This window comes from Alosa sapidissima, chromosome 19, assembly GCF_018492685.1.
Source record: "Alosa sapidissima isolate fAloSap1 chromosome 19, fAloSap1.pri, whole genome shotgun sequence".
Classification (NCBI taxonomy): Eukaryota; Metazoa; Chordata; class Actinopteri; order Clupeiformes; family Clupeidae; genus Alosa; species Alosa sapidissima.
In genome coordinates this window covers 11690887-11716089 of record NC_055975.1, presented here as the reverse complement: position 1 = coordinate 11716089, position 25203 = coordinate 11690887, and the positions used below count along the sequence as shown (strand labels likewise).

General features: G+C 40.0%; 1 protein-coding gene across 6 annotated transcripts in view; it reads right to left on the bottom strand.

The window, feature by feature from the left end:
• Positions 1-8386: 8386 nt before the first annotated feature.
• kiz (kizuna centrosomal protein) overlaps positions 8387-25203 on the bottom strand; it is a 33965-nt gene continuing 17148 nt past the window's right edge. For 2 of the 6 annotated variants that reach the window (XM_042072292.1, XM_042072294.1), the window contains exons 11-15: positions 24730-24792; positions 23294-23425; positions 22611-22680; positions 9418-9464; positions 8387-9211 (exon numbers count right to left, since the gene is read on the bottom strand). In XM_042072292.1, the coding sequence (XP_041928226.1) occupies positions 9120-9211; positions 9418-9464; positions 22611-22680; positions 23294-23425; positions 24730-24792 (404 nt within the window). In that variant the 3' untranslated portion in view covers positions 8387-9119. Of the gene's footprint in view, positions 9212-9417; positions 9465-18830; positions 18855-22610; positions 22681-23293; positions 23426-24607; positions 24793-25203 lie in introns of those variants that run through there. The other 4 variants (XR_006025406.1, XM_042072293.1, XR_006025407.1 and 1 more) reach the window with 4 other exon arrangements.

The following is a 25203-nucleotide window of genomic DNA, read 5'->3' as shown; positions in this document are numbered from 1 at the left end:
TGGAAAAATAGCCTTTTATAAACTGAAAGTCACAGAAAGCAAAACAATCCAGGTGTACTGTATTTCGAAATGTTTAGTGATATTGTTTTTAAACCAAATCAAATATTTACATTTGTGTAGCCTACTTGCCGATACTGCTATTTCTACCATAAAAAGAATTATTAGGCTAGCATATAAATGCAATGAACTGGAACACATTTACTTTTTTCCCCAAAAGGCCTAATTCTAAAAATAAATAAAAATGAGTATCACATAAAATAGGTAATAGCAGGCTATTTCAAAACGAAATGTCTTCACATTTCATTTTATTGTCACCTCATTTAATTTCAACACATTATCAACAAGACTATTTTGCACTGCCTCCATGTTATCTCTCCTAGTAAAATCAGACAAGTTACCATAAGTCTGTGACTAGACCCTTGTAAAAGTTGTGTGGCTCCTATAAGAGTGTGACATCACTCCCTCCACTGAGTTTTGTTTACTTTTCCCTCAACTCCCGATGAAGTGCAGAGCCACAGTAACATGCTAGCCACCGAGTCTGTACCACTTGCACAGGTTAGGTGAGTTATAAATAAATAAATACTAATAATCACGCCAATGTACACATGAATTTGTAGGGCTAGATGATAGGGTATTAACTATTAACTGTAATTCTTAAAGTAGGTTAATAATCTGTGATACGTGCTTATGTCCTTTCCCAACATTATCTAACCAACCTAGGTTACTAAGGTTAATTTTAAGGTACATGGCATGACTACATGCATACTATGGTGTCTCTCTGATCATTTGTTAATTTCTCTGGCCGCAGTCCTGCCTCTAGCAAAAACTGTTCTGCATTGCTCTGCCTACTTTCTAGTTCCTCTTCTGACTTGCTCAGAGCAACACTCATGCTTCCTGCTCTCTTCACTTCCATCATCCTCAATCACATCTTCTCTGTTGCTCTACATTAAGAATACATTTGATATTTGCCTCTTATCCTAATTATAGCCTAATATAATAAAACACACTAAGATGATTTTTCAATCCAAATGGCTAAACATGGTTTGTTTATAGTATGATATAAGCTCACCTTAAATCCATAGAGAATGATGAGGAGTCTGTTGCTACGCCACTCTCTGATGTGACAGTTTCTGAAACTGAGGGCCATGTCACAATATTAAGATCTGCTTCTATGTAAATCTGATATAGGCTAACTATAATGTTGACATGATATGCCGTTCAAAATGTAGTCAGTCAATCAACCAAGTTATTCATTGAATGTATTGAATGTATACGTGATCTGGTTTACCCTGAATACAAATTCTACAATGTGACTCTCTTGACCTCCCCAAAACAACCTCCGAATTGAAAAAGCGACATAATACAGTTGCATGTCCCTGGTGGAGAGAACAAGCAAGCCAAATGAGAAGTGGTTTCTTGTGCCTTTCAGCAACCTAAAGCAGTAGGCCTATAATGGAAAACACTGCTTTTGTTTCTGCGCTGCATGTCCTCAGGAATACACAGGGAAGAACCACTGCTGAATGAATGAATATTTAATTAAGGCCTATTGAAACAGAAGATCAAATGACCTTGCTTTAAATCATTATTCCCTGATAAAAATGAAAGTGGAGAGCAGTAGAATGGAAGGTACACACTTGAAACTTCAACTTGTACAACCGGTGAAAATACATTATAGAAATATCAAGTAGACTATGCAAATGCCGTGCTACTATCATTGTTAATGAAAGTGTTTAACTTTTCTCCCTGTTACTTTCATCTACATCTTCTTTGTTTCCTAAAAATCCTCTTTTTCATGGAAATTCTCTTGCAGGGGAAAACTACTTTAATACAGTTTTGTCTGGAAAGTGTTTTGATAGTATTTGGTCATTTGATAGCATTTGATAACATTTGGTCGAATATATGAAAAATAATATTAGACAGCAAAATTAAAAATTCATTCAATAAACAGTTTATAGTCATTTTGAAATAAGTTACTATTTTTTAAATCGTCCAACATTGCGATCCAAGTGAACTCCTCTGTAAGTGTGTACCTTGCTTAGGCATATTCATTTTAAAGGTGGTCAGAGTGTTGAATAATGATGACCTGATGGGTATTTCCCAACCCATCTAATCTCATGTTCCCCAAAGAGACCTCCTTATCAGAAATGTATGGGGATGAATGCATGTTCAAATAATAGTCATGCATGCAGGTTGTGCACCTTTTTGGTGTTGGGTTAAATTCATCAGCATACATAGGACACTAATCTGACACCAATACAGAATTGTATACAAGTGTCCAATAGCGCAAACAAATGCATGCAAATTCTGTGGCCTATTACAGTATCAGTTGTCCTCAAACTGCATGGGGGTTGGGACCCCTATGAGGGTCACAAGATAATTTCTGGGGGTATCCAGATTGTATGAAAAAAATAAAATATTGTAATTCTACATTACACCATCACTTAATTACCATCACCATTTCTAACACACATGCATACAAACAGCGTTGCTGTTTACACTAGGTAGTAATTGCAGCCTTTCTGCAGTTTGTGGGTCATTAGCTGTGGGTTGTTGCAGTTAGGAACTGCTGTTATGAACATGATATTGATCCTATATGTCATACATATTCGTAACACCTGTGATAGCTGCTACAGCAGAAGCCTCATCTACACACTGTCTATGGAGATGGTGTCTCTGAAGTAAAATGATCCCAACTGAAGCCTTGAATCTAAATTGTATCTAAGAACATAGCTGTAAAGCCAAAATTGAATTAATTATTACAGTGCATGAAAATGCACTGTTCTGTTATCCGAAGTCTTCTTCTTCTTCTTCTTCTTCTTCTTATTCTTCCCACCAAATATCTGCGTCTAATTCAGCTTCAACCGTTTAACGTAGAAACTTCGTTCAAACTTTGTAACGTAGGTCTTGAAAAGGAGACTTGAGGAATGTATTTTTCACTTTTGTAAACTTTATACTTTTTGAGATATTAATAAAAAACAAGCTTATTTTTCCCCATAGACTTTGTATGGGGACTATGACATCATAATGGGCTAATTAACTTGATTTGCACCTGTATCAACTTCCAGCTGCTCAACTAGGTCCCATCAAAAAGCTAGTTAAACTGATTGCACCTGTATCAACTGCTTTCTGCTCAATTAGGCCAACTCTCTTTGTGTATCTCCATTCTACAAGGATATAAGGCACATTCCATCCAACTTTCTATCCATTCATCCTCTTCAAACCATTCACTCATCTACCCATTAAACTATCCCATCAACATCCATTAAACAATCTGCCTATCAACATCCATTCAACCTTCTGTCTATCAACATCCATTATACTATCTACATTTAACTTTTAAACTATATACTCTGTCTCAGGCTTTAAACATACAATCTGGCTCTACAGATCCTGTTCAACTATTTCCTCTGCCCACAACTGTTTCAAAATAAATGTCCTCACTACAATAATTCATTAATAAATAATTTAACTATTTAAACTACTCAACTATGTAACTGTTCAGCCATTTCAACTGTCAGTTGTTATCAACTATGACTTCTGCCAACTGTTATCAAATAAAAGTTTGTTTTGCATTTTATGTTAATATACAGTATGTTTATATTTGTATGCACTGGTAATTTCCTCGAAATTACATTTTCTAGTTCTGTTTGTGGGCAAAAAAGCGCTGGGAGGGTACAGGTGGAGGTCAAAAACACCAATCTGATTATTCTGCGGGGCTCACAGTGACTCAAAAAACCACTGGACTAGTATATCTGATATGTCTAGTACATCTTGGAGAAATAAGAGATGGTTTGTATCCAAGACAGATTCATGTTGCTGGTAACTGTTTATTCTGATTATTTATTGCTTTAATAAATGGAATCTTTGTCAATTTAATTTGGCCTTTACTACAATTTTAATTTACAAAAATCTTCTCTTTAATGTCACAGTGAAAGCAAATTTCTACAAAGTAATGTTAACTAATTAAAAATATATAATGCAAAATAAGCGATTGCATAAATAAGCTTTTTTTCCCATCAAATTGATCAAGATTCCATTTATAAAAGCAGTAAAAGTGGAAATATTCAAGGGGGTGGGGGGTGAATACTTTTTTCCTGCAATTGTGGCAAAGGGTTGTCTGTATGTGAATTCAAATTAACTCTCTTCCATGCTACTGAAGCATCGCGTTGATGAGCTGCAACATATGGCTAAACCAAAGCCTCTTCCTTCCCATCTACAAGGCAATGAGTATGAGTGATATCTGATTTTGAGCACGCACAGAATGGACAGCCAGGGGAATTTGATGAATATGAAATAGTATTGCAGGTGGCATTACAATCCCAATTGATCACTTAGGTATGTGTATGTGTTGGCAGTTTTCAGTTCCAAAACTGTCTCCATAACCCGGAAACTGGCATGGAAAAGTGTTGCCATCTTTTTCCAGTCTCTTATGGGAGTGTCCAAGCTCTGTTTTGTCTACCGCTCTGGAGGGTGGTGGACACTAAAGGTCAGAGGGAGCCGCGCGGGTTGTCATAAGCTAACTAACTGACAAGCATGACAACCATACTAAACAGCAAGCAATGTGGAAACATTCAAACATCTGAAAAGTTTGTCAGCATGGTCTGTAGATGATTTACACCAAATTTCGTGAGATTCAGGTGCATCACTATAGGAGTTTGTTTCAGCTTTCACTTTAAATATTTTTGAAGGTTGAATTTCACAGAAATGGGTGTGTAAACTTTCATGAAAAACAGAATTTTGATCCCAACCTGTGCCATTCCTGAGATATGAGCCAGAACCCTGTGTGTTTCATATTTGTTACTCTTCTTTGCCACTAAGAATTTGCCTATGATGTTTAACAAAAAGTGAAAGGGAAGTAGACACGGCCATAGGTTACCAATAAACTAAGTAAGTGAAGGTTTACATCATACTGTTGATATGCTGTCATTTGGTAAAGGTCTGCCTGGGAAACTCTTGCTTTAGTGTGCCTTCTCTCAAGAGCATATATCACTGAGCTCGACTATACAGCCGAAGCAACCTGTGGGCCAGCAAGTGGCACGCACACTCGCGTTCTCCTCATCTGCAGATACACAGCAACAAGACTAGCTCTGCTCCTCGTTGCCTTCATCCTTTCTTTTTCAAAATGTTCGTTATATCGTACCATACCGTCTTTCTTTAGTGAATTAGCAAGCTACCACTATGAGCCAACAAACATAAAAGACCTGTGTGCGCACTCTCTCCAGTGCGCATGCAGCCTGCACTTGTTGAGTTATAGCTTTGAGACCTGCTTTATTTTGATTAGCTGGGTCATGAAGCAGTAGGCTTTGTCAGACTCCTTGTAAATTACATTTGAGAGTACACTTAAACATTCGGGGCAAAATGGTCTAGCTACTGTACAGCCATGCAAGATAAGACTGTAGAGGCATTATGGACTACTGAAATTTGATTGTGAAACTATACAATTATTTGTCAATGATATCAAATATCAGAAAAAATATAGTTTTGTTACCATCTTCTGGAGATGTAGATCAAAAAGGAGAACAACAGCAGCAGGGATCTAGCAGAGCAAAAGCTAAGACTTTATTGGGTAACATTTTATTTTGGTAACACTTTATTTTAATGTGTCGCTGTTACAGTGTACCTACCTAATTAGGTACAGTGGTACAACCTGTGTAACAACATGTACTATCATTGCACTTGCATTATGTATTTGTGGGTACCTACATGTAGTTGTTCAATTTTAATACTGAGTGCTTTTACAAAACTTTTTCATGAGAGGCAAAGAGCTGACCTGAGTCCTGCTGGATGGGGTAAATCTGATCATGATAGATTTAATATACAAACCATTCTTAGCTCCAGTCAAGGCCTCATTGTCTTCAGTGTACATGTAACAGCTGTTCTGCTACAACCTTGTTACTCTTTGATACAGTGGAATAAACCTATTAAGTGTACCAGTTAATTACTTACATGTACATATGACATGTATGTTGTGTCTTCGATGTCTTGGAACAGGTCTACTAATTCACTACATAGTACATATATCAACTGTGTTGGTACACACTTATTGCTCTTTGATACAGTGGCATAAACCCATTAAAATGAAGTGTACCAGTTAAAGCAACACCAAATAACTTTTCCTGTGTTGCATGCACTATTTGTTTATCCAGCACCGGCTTTGCAAATAACAATGTCCACAGACAAGGTAGAATATGTTGCATGATTTTATGAAAGTACGATGTATTGCGACATCAGATGCAAGTCAAATTTATAGTTTCTCATGTCTCATTCCATCGAACTACAGATACAAACTTACATAGTGCGGTTATAGCCGATAGAGGGCCGCGAAGCGAATGCAGAAAGTGCCGTACACCCTGACACGAGTTGATGAACCACTGAAACGATTTTGGAAACATTATTTTAAAGTACAAAAAACTCTTTGGTGTTGCCTTAAGTACTTACAATTACATATTACATGTATGTTGTGTCATTGGTGTCTTGGAACATGTCTGCCATTACCCTACATACTGTATGTAGTACATGTATCAACTGTGTTGGTACACATTTATTACTCTTTTGATACAGTGGAATAAACCCATTAAAATAAAGTGTACCAGTTAAGTACTTACATGTACATATTATATACATCCTGTCAGTGATGTCATGCATCCTGTAATTGATGTGTTGAAACGTGTCTGCCGTTACACCACACAGTACATGTGAATTAGTAGACCTGTTCCAAGACATCGAAGACATAACATACATGTCATAGGTACATGTAAGTAATTAACTGGTGCACTTAATACGTTTATTCCACTGTATCAAAGAGTAACAAGGTTGTAGCAGCACAGTTGTTACATGTACACTGAAGACAATGAGGCCTTGACTGGAGCTAAGAATGATTTGTATATCAAATCTATCATGACCAGATTTACCCCATCCAGCAGGTCTCAGGTCAGCTCTTTGCCTCTGATGAAAATTTAGGCAAATTGGTAAAGTTTTGTAAAAGCACTCAGTATTACAATGTAACAACTATATGTAGGTACCTACAAATACATAATGCAAGTACAATGATAGTACCTGATAGTACATGTTGTTACACAGGTTGTACCACTGTACCTAATTAGGTAGGTACACTGTAACAGCGACACATTAAAATAAAGTGTTACCACACCCATGCCTTGTTATTTTCACTAATAAAGTTACTAACCAGCTAGTCTAGAACCTTACACTATAGTAAGGCCATGGGAAGAGTGTGGTTTATAATGGTCATAATGGTGTGTTTAAGACATGGGGGTGGTGGTAGTGTAGTGGTTAAGGAGCTGGGCTAGCGTGCAGTAGCCTGAAAGTTGTCGGTTCAATTCCCGGCTCCCACCGCTGTGCCCTTGAGCAAGGCACTTAACCCCAAGTTGCTCCGGGGACAATGTGATCCCTTGTAATAGCTGACATATGTAAGTCACTTTGGTCAAGAAGTGTCTGCTAAATGTAATGTAATGTAATGTAATGTAAAAGACATCTCAAATCCAATAGCCCTGACCTCCTGCTGTTTCCAAGTCTGACTGTGGTAAAATCTACTTCAGTAGGCCTGCCGTGAAGTGGAACAGGCACTGTCAGTAAATGTCTTTCTCTGAAAGGCTGAACTAATCAGAGGAAAAGTTCTTTTAAAAACTGTTTATTGTGTTTTTATATGTTAGCACAATCTAACTCTGCTCTCAGCGCACTATCTCCAGGCACACAAGTGACTGTTGACATGATCCTTAACATGGATATTATCTGAGGGGTACCTTTTAAGCAAAAAAACTCCAAATTATTCACACACGTTTCATTTTGTTCACCACGAGGGTCAAGGCTGGCCGCAGCCATTACAGATAATGAGTGTGGAGTCCTACTTTAGATGGTTCAGGCTCACTAAGTCACCTAAAAGCTGACTAATGGAATCCCACTGATGGACTGAATGCCAGCATTTTGCATTATTATTATGGAACAGCATAGGCTCAGTGAATGTTAAATATACCTCTGGAATGAGGAAAACAAATGAACTTCCAGCCATAAACAGATTTATATGTATGCCATATGAAACTCCCCACTGAGAGAGGGGGCAAAGGTCATTATGTGTGTATGTGTGTTTGTTGTGATTAATCAGGGTTAGCTGGCTACCATGTCCGTGCATTTTACAATCAGATTCTATCATAATTTCTGCATCCATTAAAAGATGTGAACAAACAAAGCGAGTGTAATCATTTTGCATCCAATGCATTAAAAACATTATGAAGGAATATTTATAGTGACAGGGGCAGTGCATGTAGGTACCTGGTTTGGTTCCACATATTCCAATATGCCTAATTCTATCATGTATTTAATTAGCATTTCTAGCTTTATTTGTTGTTAAAAAGCACATTTTATTCATACAGTGTGTTAAAAAGCACATTTTATTCATACACAGTATATAAAAATGTACCCATTACCATGTCACAACCTTTGTAAGCATTGTCCCCAAAAAACGAAAAGAGCCCTTAAGCTACTACGTCTTTTCATGACTGAACAGCATTCACTATATAAATGCTTGATTACGCTCTCATTCGGCAGGTATTCACAGTTGCACGAAAGTGTCATATTTTATGTGTGCAAACATTGGTTTATAAGAGTCACTGCAGAGAGGGGAAAAAACTGTTTGCTTCCATTTTTAGACAGCTATGACACACTTTGTTCTCCTAGTGCTGGTACTTCACTGAGTTCAAAGGTGTTCTGCCACTGTTCAGAGTGGCCATAACTGGCTGGCTCTCGCCAGTGTTGACTCAAAGCAGCCCACTCAAGCCCTCCGGCGATGACAAATTTTGAGACGCCTGCAAAATCTAAAATTCATAATATGCAACACAGTGCAAAGGAATGGCTTTAAAAGCAAAGTTTAATCTATTTCAACCAGTCACAAGGACTGTTCAGATGGAGAGATTCAAGCAGGGTTAGCACTGGCGTGTTTGAAAAATCCTCCACATTCTTTCGCCAGCAACTAAGAGGTCCCTTTATTTATTCTAATAGAATGCACAGTTGTGAATGCTTCAAGAGCAAACAAGAGAACATAAGCGCAACCTCCGAACAAGGGTTTTGCCGGCACCAGCATTAACTGTTCTTTCCAGAGGTTGTAATCAGTCGTAGAAATCATCAGTGTCATCACCAGACTGAGGACGCAAGGCAATTTCAATGTCCGAATTGCTGTCATCTGATTCTCCCCAAAAAGCTGCAGAGAAAAAGATACATTCATTCAACACTATTGAGACACTGAAAAGTAGTCTTACGGATAAAAAGCAAATGTATTTGCATAGGAAAATCATTTACCATGTCTCGTCAAATGGTAAGATGATCATACATGCATACATATACATACATATGTATACATATCATGTATATATGCCATTAAAGTGTGCACTCCTGTATAAGACATACCTTTTGATTGGATGGCTGAAAGGGCCTCAGCTTTGGTTTTCTCTTTGCTAGAAAACAAAGACACAGTTTGATTACTCATCATGCATTCCTATCCTACATAGACTGAAGCTCCACTGTGTTCATTTGACATTAACATCTTAATCAAGCACAAATAAAGACATCTTTGTAAAAACAGTGTATATCCATATCTGCATAATGGATGCTACAGGGATTATTTTCCATTATACAACAATTGGGTTCTATGGAACTATTTATTGGTTTTTGATTGGCCGAGAGACGTTCCATGAGTTGGAATATCCCTGGACATTTCAACTCGGACTTTGCACAGCTAATAATAAATCACTCCGCGACACAATGTTCTCATCCCAGCCCTCCACTATCTTAAGCAATGGGTTACTCCTTAGCAAACCATAACGAAACAGTGCTTCACCACATCTGTGGATTAAGCCACACAGTCAACTCAATGTAAGTAAGATAGATAAACGAGGATGCTAATTATTCTCAGCATTGTGTATAATATGATTGTCACTTGGAGGAGACTTGTAGATAACTAACGTTAGCATAGTTAGCTAACCGCTGCTAACGAGCTAGCATCGTCACGTCAGGCTGTGTGCACAGTAGTGTAACATTTATTCACCATAAATTAATAAAGTTGAGTGGTTCTGCAATGTAGACTATGTTTCCGTTTTTTGCAGTACCATGTCCCTTACATGACATGGCCCAGTGTCCTTGTAACATGCATGCAGCAAACCTACCTAGATATGAATGTGATTTCAGCACGACTTTCAACATTTCTTTCAAGAAGACACTAACGAGGGATCTGGAATGTTGGTTACCTAGCAACCAAGACGCTGTCTATTGAAAAGGAAACTATTTTTTGATGCATAAGAACGATGTCGAAATTAACATTTTTAAAATTAAGCTTAGATTCAGATGGCCAAATAACAGAAACTTCCTTGACTCCTTCGCTAATCGTGCTTAAGGACCCTGTCAGGGCCATCTTTCATTCAGAAGTGCTCCTGGCACAGGGTGGCCGGGTTCCCATAGCATCACTGCTATCTCTATGTGAATGGCTGACCTCTGGGAAACCTTCGATCTGCACTGATGCATACAGTAGGCAGGAGCCTGGGCTAGTTGTATCTTTAAAGCAAGCCCTCTTCAATGTACATCATCACAGTTCCATTCAAGCAGACACAATGTCAGACCATCATCATCACCATCATCTTTTAAGTTATCATATAACCATATGGGCTCTGGTTTAGGCCTGAAGAAATTGTTTTGTTTGTTGGAATACAGCATGGGTTCTGCATTGACAGTAAATACACCCTGGGGCGCAGAAAACACTATATACTGAGGAGGCATGTGGCATGTGGGTTCACCAAGTGAAACAACATATCTGACAAGGCTCTGTTTGAGTGAGTATGTGTGTGGGAAGGTGAGGACATTGAGTGGCATCTCTCCACCCGGTTTTAATGGCTTAGCCTTGGAGCTGCCCAATGCGGCTATGCAGTAGGCATATGAAACTAATTACACTGACCATGATCCTATTCAGTCACTCTATTCCTATAACACATTTGTGATAAGAGAATTAAAGCCATTTATTTATTTAATGAATAAAAACCTTTTCTAACTGACCAAGAATACCTCTCCACTAATGTGACCCTGCACGATAAATACCAGGCACACATCAGATCGATAACTTTTGTAAAACTTCCTCCAATAGACAATCCTACACAGGAAGCAGCAGAATTGAGTTACTGCCTGAAGGGAGGGAGGTCAACATTCAGATATCCACCTGAATAGTACACTGGTACAAGTAACCATTCAGAATGTGTAGAAGAAAGGGATAGGTACTCATAGGAGGAGAGAAATTAAGCACAGCCAGTGACAATGAAAGTGGGTGATGGAAAAAATATATGATTTTATTTGAACTGAATCCAAAACCGGAGAGAAAATATATACAAAAGTGAAAATAAAGTAGAGTACAATATCTCCTTAAAGGAGCAGACAGACACTAGACAAATAACTTAAAACAACCAAAAGAAAAACGGTGAGTCGCACACCCGACTGAAGAAAACACCGCAAATAAATCCAGAAGATCGCAGAAACTGCCGAACAACAGCACATTACATGCATACAGGAAAAAGAAGAGCCCCCCCCCCCCCCCCTTACACTCCCAACACTGGGATTTAAATACACATGTGCTCAGCCAATTAACCAATCACAAGGCTCTCCTAATCAGGCTGGCACTAGCCAGCCAGGGTACCCAATTAACCCCACTAATGGGGAAACAAGGGGAACACAGCCCACTGCGCGACATGCGCAACTCAAAGCAAAGTAGGCCTACTGTATGTACATAGAAAAGTTACATTCAGACAAAGACATAACAGAAACCATGTGCACCTGGTTACTGTCAAAAGTAAGGGTGTCACGATTTCGTTTTAATCGATGGAAAATATATCTCAATCTCGAACTTTGAAATCAAATGTAGAATCGATGATTCAGCCATAAAAGAAGTGGAAATTCTTTCACACAAACTTACGTCACAGACCGGCAGGCAGGCAAAACAGGCATTTTACAGTACTTTGGATAGACAATAGCATTTGCATTGAGCTCAATGAGCATCAAACCAGCTAATAGGCTGAAATAACACCCATGCCAATCTCTAGGTATGGTGAAGGGTATGTGATGATGTGGGGCTATTTTAATTCCAAAGGCCAAGGTAACTTTATCAGGATGCACAGTATTCTGGATCCATGAAATAACTGGCTTTTAAAAATAAAAATCTGCCTGTCTCTATGGGAATTTAACACAGGGGTGGGAATACTTATGACCCCTGTATTTTAAGGAAGAACATTTATTTATTTATGATACATTATTCATTCACTAAGAAAATTGGTGTCCTTAAAGGTTAGATATTTCCTCATTTTTCACTTAAGGCATTAAGATCAATTTCCAAAAGAGTTTCCAAAAGAAAGATTTTATATTCCTCTTTTCAGTCAACTTTAGCATGGGTGCCAATACTTTTGGCCATCACTGTAGCTCAGCAAAGCTAGGCATGAGTGTAGCCTAGTTGTTGTTGTGCGTCGCTGGTGTATTAGTGTAGCTCTGTACTACGCGCTAGTTGGGGATAAGTAGCCAAGCATACAAAACAAACTCTGTGGGGTTTCCGTTTCAGTAGATAAATCTGATTTACATAGTGTTTTGTTAACACACATTTTGGTCATTTATACCGACTATCCGCACACTAGCACCCCTTTTTTGTCTGTTTATTTAAGTTTCACCAAGAGTAAACAGGAAAAAAGGAGAGCTAGTGTGCAGATATTCCTTGTTATTTTTTACAGTATTACTTTTTTACCTATTTTTTGGATATACACACGTTATAGTATGTTTGGGTCATTTATACTGAGAAATGTTACCTTCCCTGCCTTTATTTTAGTCCAGATCATCATGTTAGTCAGATCATTATATGCTCCAAGACCAAAGTCAGCGCTTCTACTGTAGCTTAAGTCATGAGCAATAGACAGATGCAAGACATAGTGTGCGAGAAATCACCACTTTATTCAATGGCCAATAGTTTAGACATTGAATAAGTCTGATCGTACACTACTCTGCTTTGGCAGCAATCAGTAGACAGCAGAAGCATCTTCTCTCTTTTCCTCTCTCGCTAGGTGGCCGTTCTACGTTCTTAAAGGAGCCACACTGCTTTACATTTGGAGAACTTAACATAACATAATTTAGAGAACATAATAATAGAGAAAAAGAAAGAGAAGAAATAATAATAATGCAAACAAACAAACAAACAAAACAATAAATAAAACATCAGAGATTTACAATTAAGTAAAGATGAGAATTCACAGGATGGTAAGGAGATACATACAACAACACATATGATACAACTAGTGCAGTGAAAATAGGAAGACTCTGTAAATAGCAGCAGTAGAATGTAAAATAATGTGAAGAAATAGGCTTCAATATAAAAATGAACTAAAAGCTCTCATATACAGGTATGTTTTCAGGTCTTTTTAAAAGATATTTACTGAACTCGCCTGTGTGATGTACAGAGCCAGGGTGTTCCATAGCTTCGGTGCATAATGGATAAAAGCAGCTTCTCCACTTTGCTTGTCGAGCACTTTGGGCACAATTAAAATACTACATGTACCGCAGAGCGGTACAAAGTATGACCGCCGCCCAGTCCAGCACATTTTTTCCACAAAAATAAATCACGCTGAAAGGCCTATATGATTCTAACTGTCTCACTAAATTGCATTATCCACACTCAATTCTCACTGGTATCTGCTAGACAAGTACCAAAACATGATTAGTTCATAGATTTCACATGTAAAATTCATTTTATACAAGCCCACCTCCATCTTGCCTGTTCATAATTCTCAGAAATTCTTGAATTGTGTGCATGTACATGTTTATGTTATGTGTGTGTGTGTGTGTGTGTGTGTGTGTGTGTGTGTGTGTGTGTGTGCGTGCTTGTGTGTGTGCCTGCGTATGCATGCGTACATATGTCTACTGTGTGAGTATGTGTCATACGTATGATTACTGTGAATGTATGTGTGTGCGTGTGTATTCGTTTGTGCACATTTGTGCACATGAAATGCGTTAACATGACCCCTGGAGGCAACCATACGGAAAAAAATTGGTCATCCTAGGCCCTACAGTTCTCAAGATATTCACAGAGAACTGTGTCTGCCCTACCCTCCTTTCGGGGGGTCCAGTCCAGCGGGGGGCTACAGATCAAAACGAAAAACGATGGTTCCATGCTATCCATGTGGGGTTACATGCCCACCAAGTTTCGTGTACCCCGGTCTTTTTAGTGTTCCGGGAATCCTTGACGGAAATTTGGGCATGCGAAAAAGAAAATAAAAAAAAAAAAAAAAAAAAATCTAACTAAACCTATATGACCGCCACTTCGCTGCGCGGCGGTCATAATTAGCATTGGAAGATGTAAGGTTCCTTTGTAGTTGATAAGATATTAAAAGCTTAGAGATATATGAAGGTGTTTCAGAGCTTTGTAAGTAATTAACAGAACCTTAAAATCAATTCTATAGAAAACAGGGAGCCCGGTGGTGCTCTCTCTTCCTGGTCTTAGTTCAAAGTTTAGCAGCAGAGTTCCTTTCCAATTTCTTTATATGCTTTTTTGGGAGACCAGTAAAAAATGCATTGCAGTAGTCTTACCTACTAGTGATAAAGGCATGGATTAGTTTCTCTGCATCTTGTTGAGTTAAAAAAGGCCGCACTTTGGCAATGTTTCTCAGGTGGAAATAAGCTGTCTGGGTAACTTTACTGATATGGGGTTTGAAGCTTAACTCTGTATCTAAGATGACACCAAGGCTTGTTACTTCTGATTTAACCTGGTGTGCCAGGTTCCCAAGATTACTAAGAACGGTGTCTCACTTTGATTTTGGTCCAACCAAAAGTACCTCTGTTTTGTCATTTTTTTTCGCTTTTTGCTCATCCACTGATTAATGGAGGCTAAGCATGTGATAAGGGAGCAAAAGCCATCTGGGTTAGTTGGCTCCACAGAAATATATAATTGGATATCGTCTGCATACAGTAGGTGTGGAAGTTTACATTATGCTGACTTATGATGTTTCCTAACGGAAGAATATATAGGGGGAAAAGCAGCAGACTAAGATAGCTCCCTTGGGCCACACCAAAAGGCAAGTCATGTTTTACAGACACATGATCTCCTAATCTCTGCCAGTAATGTAGGTTTGAAACCAACCCAGTTCGCAAGGTGGTGAATTAAAATGCTATGATCAATGGTGTCGAATGCTGCACTCAAATCTAAGAATAAGGTTTGAGACTTTGTTTAAGTCAGTAGCAAGTCTGAGATCATTAAGTATTTTTACTAATTTTGGGGAGCTCTTTTTGAGTGTACTATCAAACTTATTACCTATGATACCAATGACCCTCCTTATAGAAGTTACTTTGTTTTTGAAGTCGTCTGCAAATTCGTCGCATCTTAGAGAAGATGCCTGACTGAGTGTGTCAAAGGGTGTTTGATGTAGGAGCCTATCAATGGTGGAGAACATCTTAGACTTTTCACTGTTTTCAGCAATTATCTTAGAGAAGTGGATCCTTCTCTCACTACGAACATCTTTATTATAGTTTGCTATTTTTTCTTTTAGAATGGCACGGTGAACCTGACTTAGCTTGTGTACAGTATGTATGTATGTATGTATGTATGTATGTATGTATGCATGCATGTAACAACTATGTATGTATGTATGTATGTATATAACAACTAATTAGTTGTTTGTCCCATACAGATATCCCCTATGTATCTCTTAAGACTTCACCTTAAGGTAACACTGCACAAATCTTCTCCATACTGACCACATGTACCACTTCCCAGACTAATTTGCAGCAACTGACGTACTTAATGAAGATGATTGAAGAGTTATTACGTGTTAATTGTGTAGTGTGGCTTGGAGAGGAGGATGCTCTCACACTCTGGATAATGAAGTGGGAGTGGAGGCAAAATGGCCTCAAAATAAATAAATAAATAAATAAATAAATAAATAAATAAATGTGTTAATGTAAAGGCATAAATAATCAGCCATATGAAAATGGATAACCAGATGGACAGAGAAATGGGTTCACTTAGTCTGTCGTTCATTTGGATGGAAAAATACTGTGTATTGAAAGGCTCTGTGTTAGTGTTTACGTTCAATTCATATATATTTATATAACATGTCATTACTTTCTACATCTGTGTTGATCCATATAGAAAAAAAAATTGCATTGTGTGCATCTTGTGACCAGGAAACTGTGCACACCGATCCTGCAGGACTGTGCATAGTGGTTCAACTATCTTGTTGCAACACAAACAAGTACCATGCTCACTCACCCCATTCACAGGATGTTCAGGTCAGCGTCTAAGAGGTGCTTGTGCAGCTCTACTGTGCCCATATCACATCACTTCTCTTCCTGCCATAGACTTCTTTTTTATCAAATGCTTTTAAATGTGTGTCAAGTGACGATGTTATCAACAAGGGGCTTCTTTATACTCTGGCTCTGAATGTGTCCTTGGGTGGACCTACTGTTCAATCTAGATTTAATAAAAGATTTTTAGGGCAGCTACTTTCTTTTTAGTTTATTTGTATTTAAACGTTAAATGGGCAATTTCACAAGGCACCGAGATGGATGGAAATCTCGATGAGTTCAGCTGATTAAGATAAGAGATTCCTGATCTACGGATCACCATAAAATATGAAAGAAAATTAATCACATATATTCCCAGTCTAGATTTTACACCAGTGCTTTACACTAATGTGAATTTGTACAACAGTATGTATCGAAATGTACTATCTGTATGTGCGAGCATATAGCGAGCTCTAGACATTTTCCATGCAGGCAAAAGCACCGCATACAGAGAACATTGTACTATGACAGTTGTTTAGATGTCCATAATGGCTGACAATGGTTTTGGCTGTCATTTATACAAGTATGCTATTTCACATTCGATAAACGTGGCCACCACAAATCTTTCCCTCATCTCCAACTCTAATCTTCAAAGGGCCACAGCGCATGAGAGAGGTTATGAGTGTATAAGAATGCAAATTTAAAGAGTGAACGCTGCCAAGGCCTGATATAAACAGCCAGCAGGAAAATAATTTAAAAAAAGTGCACATCAGAATGACTGAGCGAGGGGGGGGAAACACAGCAGAAAACTAATACATTTACAAGCCCATGGAGGCCTGGGCTCATCCTATTCCCCCCCCTAACAGCTGACATTTACAACAACATTTGGAGTTCTTCTGCCTCCATCATAATGACAATAATAAATACTGTGTTTCTGTGGGGCAAATTGGGCTATTCTTTCCTTTATATAACTTCCATGGGAACAATCTATCAGCTGTTCCACTTCAGAATGGGATGAGGCTGATTTCAAGACTCTGCCATTACCATAGAGAGCTGTGGATGACATTGACCCCTCCAATCTAATATTTCATTTCCATAAACATTTATGCCAGTTCATCTTTGCTGAGGTTCACTTAATTGAGGCAATGATCTGAATATGTAAGACTAGGGCCGGCGTCTGTTTAGCTACGTCTCATACACAGAGGTAAATGTAATGTGTAAAATGATGCAAATTATGGCTTTGACAGAAACACATCGTTTTTCAACCCCCCCCCCCCCCGTCACTCTGTCGTGTTCTCCGTTGCAGACTGTTTAGTACATTTGGTGATGTTGTGATCAGACAGAAAAGAGGCCCACTCCCACTAATCTTGCACAGCAAACAAAACCAATGCTCAAATGTAGATTTTATGAGGTGAATTTTACAGTGGTGTAGAGACAGAAAAAAAAATTGATAACAACAAGCGCCATGATAATTATGTCACTGTTGATATATTCCATTGTGATGCCATTATTGCAAGCCAAGTTAGAGCTCCCTTTAAAGCAATACCCACCACCGACAACAGAGGATTGGTTATTATGGATGATGAAAGGGCAGGAAGTCATCTTTGCTGTATAATGTCTTTGGGGAAAATATGGAGTGAACTAAATGACAATAACAATCATACTCAACGCTGAGTTAACATGCTTTGGTATAGTGAGCCAGAAATGAACGACCATCTTTCCATCAGTAATTCTTGGGAAAGGAGGCAAGTGTATAAGAGACCTCTTGTGTTCACTGACATGATTATGTGATGTTTACATGTATTTTTTCTAAATGAATACTAAATATAGCCAATATGAGTGTTTCTAAACAAAGATATGCTCACATACACAAAAACAAACAAGCAAGCACACACACACACACACACACACACACACACACACACACTCCAAAGCTGGCCAGATGATTTGCTGTGCTTGCTCTGGCCCCTGTGAGAGCTGGGAGAGCATTGTGAGGTGGCCTTTGCGCCTCCCACTACCCTGAGTGTGAGTGCCCTCTACTGGTTTATGGAGGACACTGACACTGACACACCAGCCCCCTTTCTCATCTCCTCATTCTACTGGCAGCTCAGACGGCATTCTACTCCAGCTGCTGGACTTGAACAGAACAACACAAATACCACAAAACGTTCTTGCTGGTCACAGGTCACATTAAATTAATGAAAACTGAGTCAAAGAATTTAGGAATAACATGTAGGCCACTTACAGCAACTTATAACGAAAAACTGGTGTTATTGTGCTATTCATTTATCTGAATGCTCTTCATTAATTTAGAAAATGCCTGCTTTTGACCCTGAACAATGAGAGAACAATGTGTGTTCTTAAAATGAAGGTTGAGATGCTATTTGGGTTGAACATTGTTGGTATTGCTAGAGACAGAAGAGGGAGGAGGAAGAAATAGAGTGACCTCCACTGGCAAGAAGCGCTCAGTGCTCCCATTACCCAACACGCTCGCACACACACACACACACACACGCACACACACACACACACACACACACACACACACACACACACTCACAATATTTGGTTATGACATGTGTTAATAAGACTAAGAGGGATGCTAACAGATCTATCCAAACAGACATAAGGGACACAAATGATCTGCGTTGTCCATATGTAGTTACTAGTGCGTAGCAGTATGTAACCACTGGAATTAATAACAAGACTATGGATGGGACTGGGACACAAACGCCCCTCAACCTTAAACAAATGCACACATTCACCACTGTTCAATGCATGAACACACTTCTTCTCCCCTCCTCTTTTCTCCCTCCCTCAACTGCTATAACAAGGCCCAATGAAGAATCGGAAGCCCCACTGAAAGTGTCTACAGTAAATAGGGGGGCTCAATACATCTGGGATTGGAGGAAGCTGAGGCAGAGGCATGCACCCTGAGACAAAGCCCAGAACAAGTGGCCTTTACATGGAGTGCAGCTGCTCACTGAGACTCTCTCCTTCGTGCACTGCGCCTTTCATTCCCACTCAGCCACAAAGTGATTTTGCCCGGTGCGCCACAATGGCCACGCAAGATTTATATAATGGGGCTCATCCTTAATAAACTGTTGCAGATCTGTCTACTATCCCCGTGATTTATAAACACAATAAAATGCTGTGCTCTATGAAAAGTGGCTCGCTGAAAAAAAAAAACTGTGCAGTGGAGAGGAGGATATGAAGACAGAGAGAGAGAGAGAGAGAGAGAGAGAGAGAGAGAGAGAGAACACAGAATGTGTAAGGCCCCAATTCTCTCCCATGCCATAATAGTGAAATGAGCACATATAAATGTGTTAAGAGTATCTCTTTGCATCTTGTATAGACTGCATGTATTTAATCTGGAAAGCTTATTAAGAGCGAGTCATTGCTATGCAAAGCAGCACCCATTGCTTCCCTCTCCTCCTTTCAGTCGGGAGCTCTGTTTGGCCAATAGGCCTGGCCCCTCGCCTCTCATTGGGCATTCATAACATGCAACATTGGCACAATGTATCTCTCAAAGGCCTCTGAATAGAGGGCCTTAATACTCATGTAAACAACTGCAAACCAATTACTTAATGAAACGGCCCCGCACATAATGAGCAGCCATACAAAGAGCCATAAATGCATTTTTTGCACCAAAGCCCCCCGCTTTAAACTCCAATCCCTCAGCTGTAGTCCCGGGCTTAACTGGCACATCATAATTACGTCTAAGACAACAGAGAGGCACACATTCCCCCCCCCCCCCCCCCCCTAAACAACATTTCGACTCGGGCTACCATGTCTTCTTTTGATGTCTCTCATCAGCTCAGTAACAAAATAATGCCAATAAGAGGGAGAGACAGATAGAGAAAGAGTGAGATGGAGGGAGGGACTGTGTATGCATGAGAGAGAGAGAAAGAGGGAGAGAGAGAGAGAGGGATGAAGAGAGAGAGAGATGGAGAGCCTGAAGGAGGATGCAAATGGGTAAGGAGTGCAGAGGTGAAAACGAGGGAAACCAAGAGACAAAAACGTTAAAGGAGGAAAAAGAAAAATCGAGTGAATGGGTAAGGGAAAGACAGTGAGAGAGAGAATGTGTGTGTGTGTGTGTGTGTGTGTGTGTGAGAGAGAGAGAGAGAGAGAGAGAGAGAGAGAGACGAAGGGGGGGGGGGGGGCATAGAGCAGTGTTGTGCTTCTGCTGAAGTGCAGGGCTTCCAGACCACTTGTGGAAGCAATAAAGCGCAAGAAGTGACTGTGGTAAGAGGAATGCTTAAACATTAGCATCTGAAAGAGAAAAAAAGAAGCCTCCACTGCCATGTCTGCCAGTCCACAATCCACAAGTACATCGCTCACACAGAAAAGCCATCTCCTGCAACAAACACAGAACCTCACCGATTTGCAGTTTCTCATTAAATCATTACTTTTCTGCAGTTATGGTGGCTCACACTGTTTGTTTTATTTTGCTTTGTTTTGATATGTATACGTATTACAGCTGCTCCAGATTACGGCTTCCTGTGAACCATAAACACATCAATCCGAAAATGAGCTGGAAGCGTGATATGAAAACATCTCCAGCTAAAAATAAAACAATTCACCTCATGTTTATTAAAATGGGTGGGGGGGCTATGGTGTGGGCATGGATGCGTGAGCATACACACACACACACACAGAGTTGATAAAAGTGTGGTCATTATACTCTTTTCTTGTTCTAATAGTGTCTTCTGGCCACGAGACAAAAGAGCGGGACTAGGAGGGAGAGAGAGAGAGAGAGAGTTGGGAGAGAGAGAGAGAGAGAGGGAGGAGGGACAGGGAGAGAGTGCGATTCAACCCTGGTGTCGGTACGGAGACTGATAATCACATGAAATCAAAGGAAATTATTCTTCATAACGTTTACCCACTCATTACCAGCCACAATGTATTCCCACTGAAGGGCTGAGGACCGGACAGAGGGCTGCATTGCTAAGTAGCTAACCTGATTGCATGAAGTTGCTTAAGTGAGCCACCCACATTAATGCTACATTTTCCACTTTTTTTATACAAAGCTGTGACAAACACTTAAAAGTGCCATTGAAAAGGGAAAAAAAAAGACTAGTTACATGGACAGACTAATAAAATACATTATTCATTTTTCTATGAATTAATTAATTTATGTGTGTGTGTGTGTGTGTGTGTGTGTGTGTGTGTGTGTGTGTGTGTGTGTGTGTGTTGTGGAGGGCTTATTTGGTTTTATTTACTAATATTACCTAACTATATTACCATCAATTTTAATTTGCGCATACATCCACATAACATCACAGAGTTCACTCTGAGTGTGTTCACCCTGTCATCCTATCCTTCCCTTTTTGATTTTCCTGTTCTTTAACTAGATTGAACGGCAACCGCATGTAGCATCAAATGGTGCTTGGCTCTTTATTTCATACAACAAACACTGTATTTCTATAGGGGGATCATTGTGTTTGATGTGTTGGCTGCCCTCCTTTGCTGTGCAGAAAGGACAATGTTCCACAGAGATGTAGTGTGTAGTAGACATATTGCAGTGACAAGGATGGCAATTCTATGGTTTATATGATGCTATGGTGTGTGTGTTAGACGTACTACTCTATTTTGAGGCAGGGTGAAAAATTCACTGTTGTGTTTACACAGGATGCAAATACCTTATAGGGGCATGTGGGTGGGTTGGGGTGGTCTCTCTCTCTCTCTCTCTTTCTCTCTCTCCCTCTCTCTCTCTCTCTCTCTCTCTCTCCCTCACTCCCTCACTCCCTCTCTCTCTGCTACAGTATACCAGTAGATATGAGAGATACTCTATCACAGGCCCAATTCTAACCAATTCTTTATTTCAGTAAACCAGAATGTCTGCTATATACAACAGGATTAAATATTCAATCCCTCAATCAATTAGGCAGAATAAAATAAATAATTGCCTCAAGAACAAGTATGCTCTAGAAATAGTAACCCCCTTCAAGTAGCCAGCCCATGGAATGGACAGCCGGAGCATTCATAAACCTGAGGTGAGAGTCAAGTGCATCCGTTTGACCCCTGGACACACACAAGCAGATACTTCAGACGTGGATGGCCTTGTGTTTATGGTGGATATTCTTCAAACAGCTCACTCACCAGCCCTAATGGCACTTAAACTTTGTTGCTTGTTAGTAGCACAGTGTTTTGCTGACAAAGTTGAGGGCTACATCAGATGCAACACTAACCCACTGGCCTCTCTGGACTTCCAGTTGCACTCTGTGTTGGACTGCCTTTCCTATTAAAATGAAAGGTCTGCACTTTATCTCATCCCACTTGCACGGCTTATCAGTAAACAATGACCTTACCGAAAAGACGAGTCTTGAGTAGTGGTGTTCTTCCCCCAGTCCAATCTATTTTTTGCTTTGGCTAACGATCCTTTTCAGAGTAAACACAAAATACAAAAATTAAGGTTAACATTCAGTATAGCGATTACATTCAGCACATATTTTTAAACACATGTAATTTCTTAAGTAAGCAGGTAGAAATTAACAACCATAGTCAGGTTTGAGGTGAAATACATACTCCTGTATGCTTTTTTTGACAAGACTCAAGACATATTGCATCAAAAGGTGAGCAACATGGGGTTACATGCATCAACAGTGTGTACACACTTGAGTCGTGCTGAGCACTTTTCTTCCATAAAATGGAATTTATGAAAATATATTTCCCAGGAATACATGTGCCTAATCTTGATGCGGTGTATGAATAACATTTGTAATTTGCAGACTAGTGACAACAAGAGGAACAAAGGGTGATTCTTGCGCATGTATTGTTAATAATGTAGGCTTATTACTGCTACAACTGAAATGTCTAAGAGCCACCATGACAACTTTATAGAAAAGGATCGACTTCAAGGTATCCATGTACAAATCGTGGGGTTCTGCGTAACCATAGTCCCACGGCAAGCTGTAAGCAAAGACATATGCTTGGCCCTCAGATTATGTTTGCTAAAGGGATGCTCTTATTTTTTTTATTTTTTTTGCCTGACCTGGTGGCTCCAGACTGGAGCCTTCCTCGTCATCCTCGTCCTCCCCTTCCTCGAGCTCTTCTTTGTCTGCCTTGCTGCTCCAATGCCTGACCTGCGAGGCAGACTGTTTAAGCAGCTGATAGGCCTTTGTCTCTGTTTAAAAAAAAAAAAAAAAAAGACAGAAAACAAACAAGAAGTGCTACACTGAAATATTGACTCAACACAAGCGCCCCACCTCCCCTCCCTTTTAACTGGTGTCTATCCAGGGCCTCAGTGTTTGGTGAACCAACATGTTACGGTGACTGACTCCTGGAGACTCTCAGAGGAGTGGGGGACAGAGCCAGCTGAATGCTAAGCTGCTGGTTTTAGCTGATGTGCACACAGACAGGGGCACTTGCCACTGATGTTATCCCATGTTTGTGTCAGCAGCGGCAGGACAGGCGCATGCCTCAAATCCCCAGAGTCTGGTGGTAGAGGCTAACTCAACAGGTCACAAATACGCAGTCCTATCACACCAATTACACCGCAGCGCAAAATACATGAAACTGCAATTAGACACTCTCCACTAAGTCGAGCTACTTCCAAGTCTCAATTACATTATGCATGTACAGTGATCATTAGTGAAGGACTAACATAATAGTTAAGCATGGAGGTCACATGTATATTCACCATATCGCTCATTATCTGGCTTCATTGTGTGCTAGGCTGACAATGGATATGTCTGGCAGAGTAGTTGTCAGCGCTCTTTTAAATATTACATAAAAATAGAAGGCAGGTGGAATTCCCCATTCCTCTTTTCTCCCATTATTATTGCTTTTGATTAGTAACAATTTGAAGCCGGACTTGTCGTTTTATTTGTCTTGCACCTTGGGGGTAGGCCTTGCGACATGAAAAGCTCAGTATGAAATCAGATAGCCACAAGGAATAATGGACGATTTTACATTTCTAAGCATGGAGCCGGGGACTCGGTACCCTGGGCCTCTTTCAGGGATGCCTCAACATCCAGTCTTTTCAAGTCTGCTTCGGCTCGCCATTGTTTAGAAGATAATGAGAACCAATGCCAGATCTCTTGTGGCCGCCCCCCGCCTAGGGCTCGGACAATTATACCAGGGGCGAGATTCTCCCTGTTCGGCAACTCAGAGGAAAGAAGGAGAAGAAGAAGGAGGAGGAGGAGGAGGAGGATGAGGAGGAGGAGGAGAGGGGGAAGAAATAAAAAGACAGCGATAGAGATGCGCCGGTTGTCTTGGCGATAATTAGAGGAACTGCTCGGCTCTTTAGGTGGGACTTTGACCTTGAGTCACCTTGATCATCTCTTCTCTGTTACTCTCCACCCCCCACACCACCGCATCACACCATCCTTTAAAAGGACCCCCCCCCATTATCCGGTGCAGGAGGGAGAGCACATGGCTGGACGTTAAGAACTCCCAAAAGGGCGGGTGCCCGCTCTGCCTTTTTACCTCTAATAGGGATACTTTCCAACGAGCCCTGGTCAGCACTCTCCTCTTCACCACTTTGTACTCCTGGAAGAAAGGGGGCAGAAAAAGCAGAGCTCAGTAGTGTTGTGGAAGAAAGGAGACCGAGAGAGATGGAGAAAGAGAGAGAGGGAGAAACGGTAAGAACGTTCAGATCATTGTTTAGCACAGACTGATGAAGACAGCTAAGATCAATGAAAAGAAACACCAATTCTAGTCAACAAATATGGGAAAAGTATTAAGGACATGAATGTCACTCTACAGGCTTAAGGAGTTATTCATTTGTTTTCTCCCCGAAGAAACTGTTTGTTAATATTATGTTTCTACATAGCAATGTCCATTACCCACAACCATTATAACCTATTTTTACTCTACCAGTGCACCTAATGCAAAACAAACATTGGCTCTGGCTGAATATGCCAACTTGTGCACCTGGTCAGGTAGGGAGTACAGGGCTCT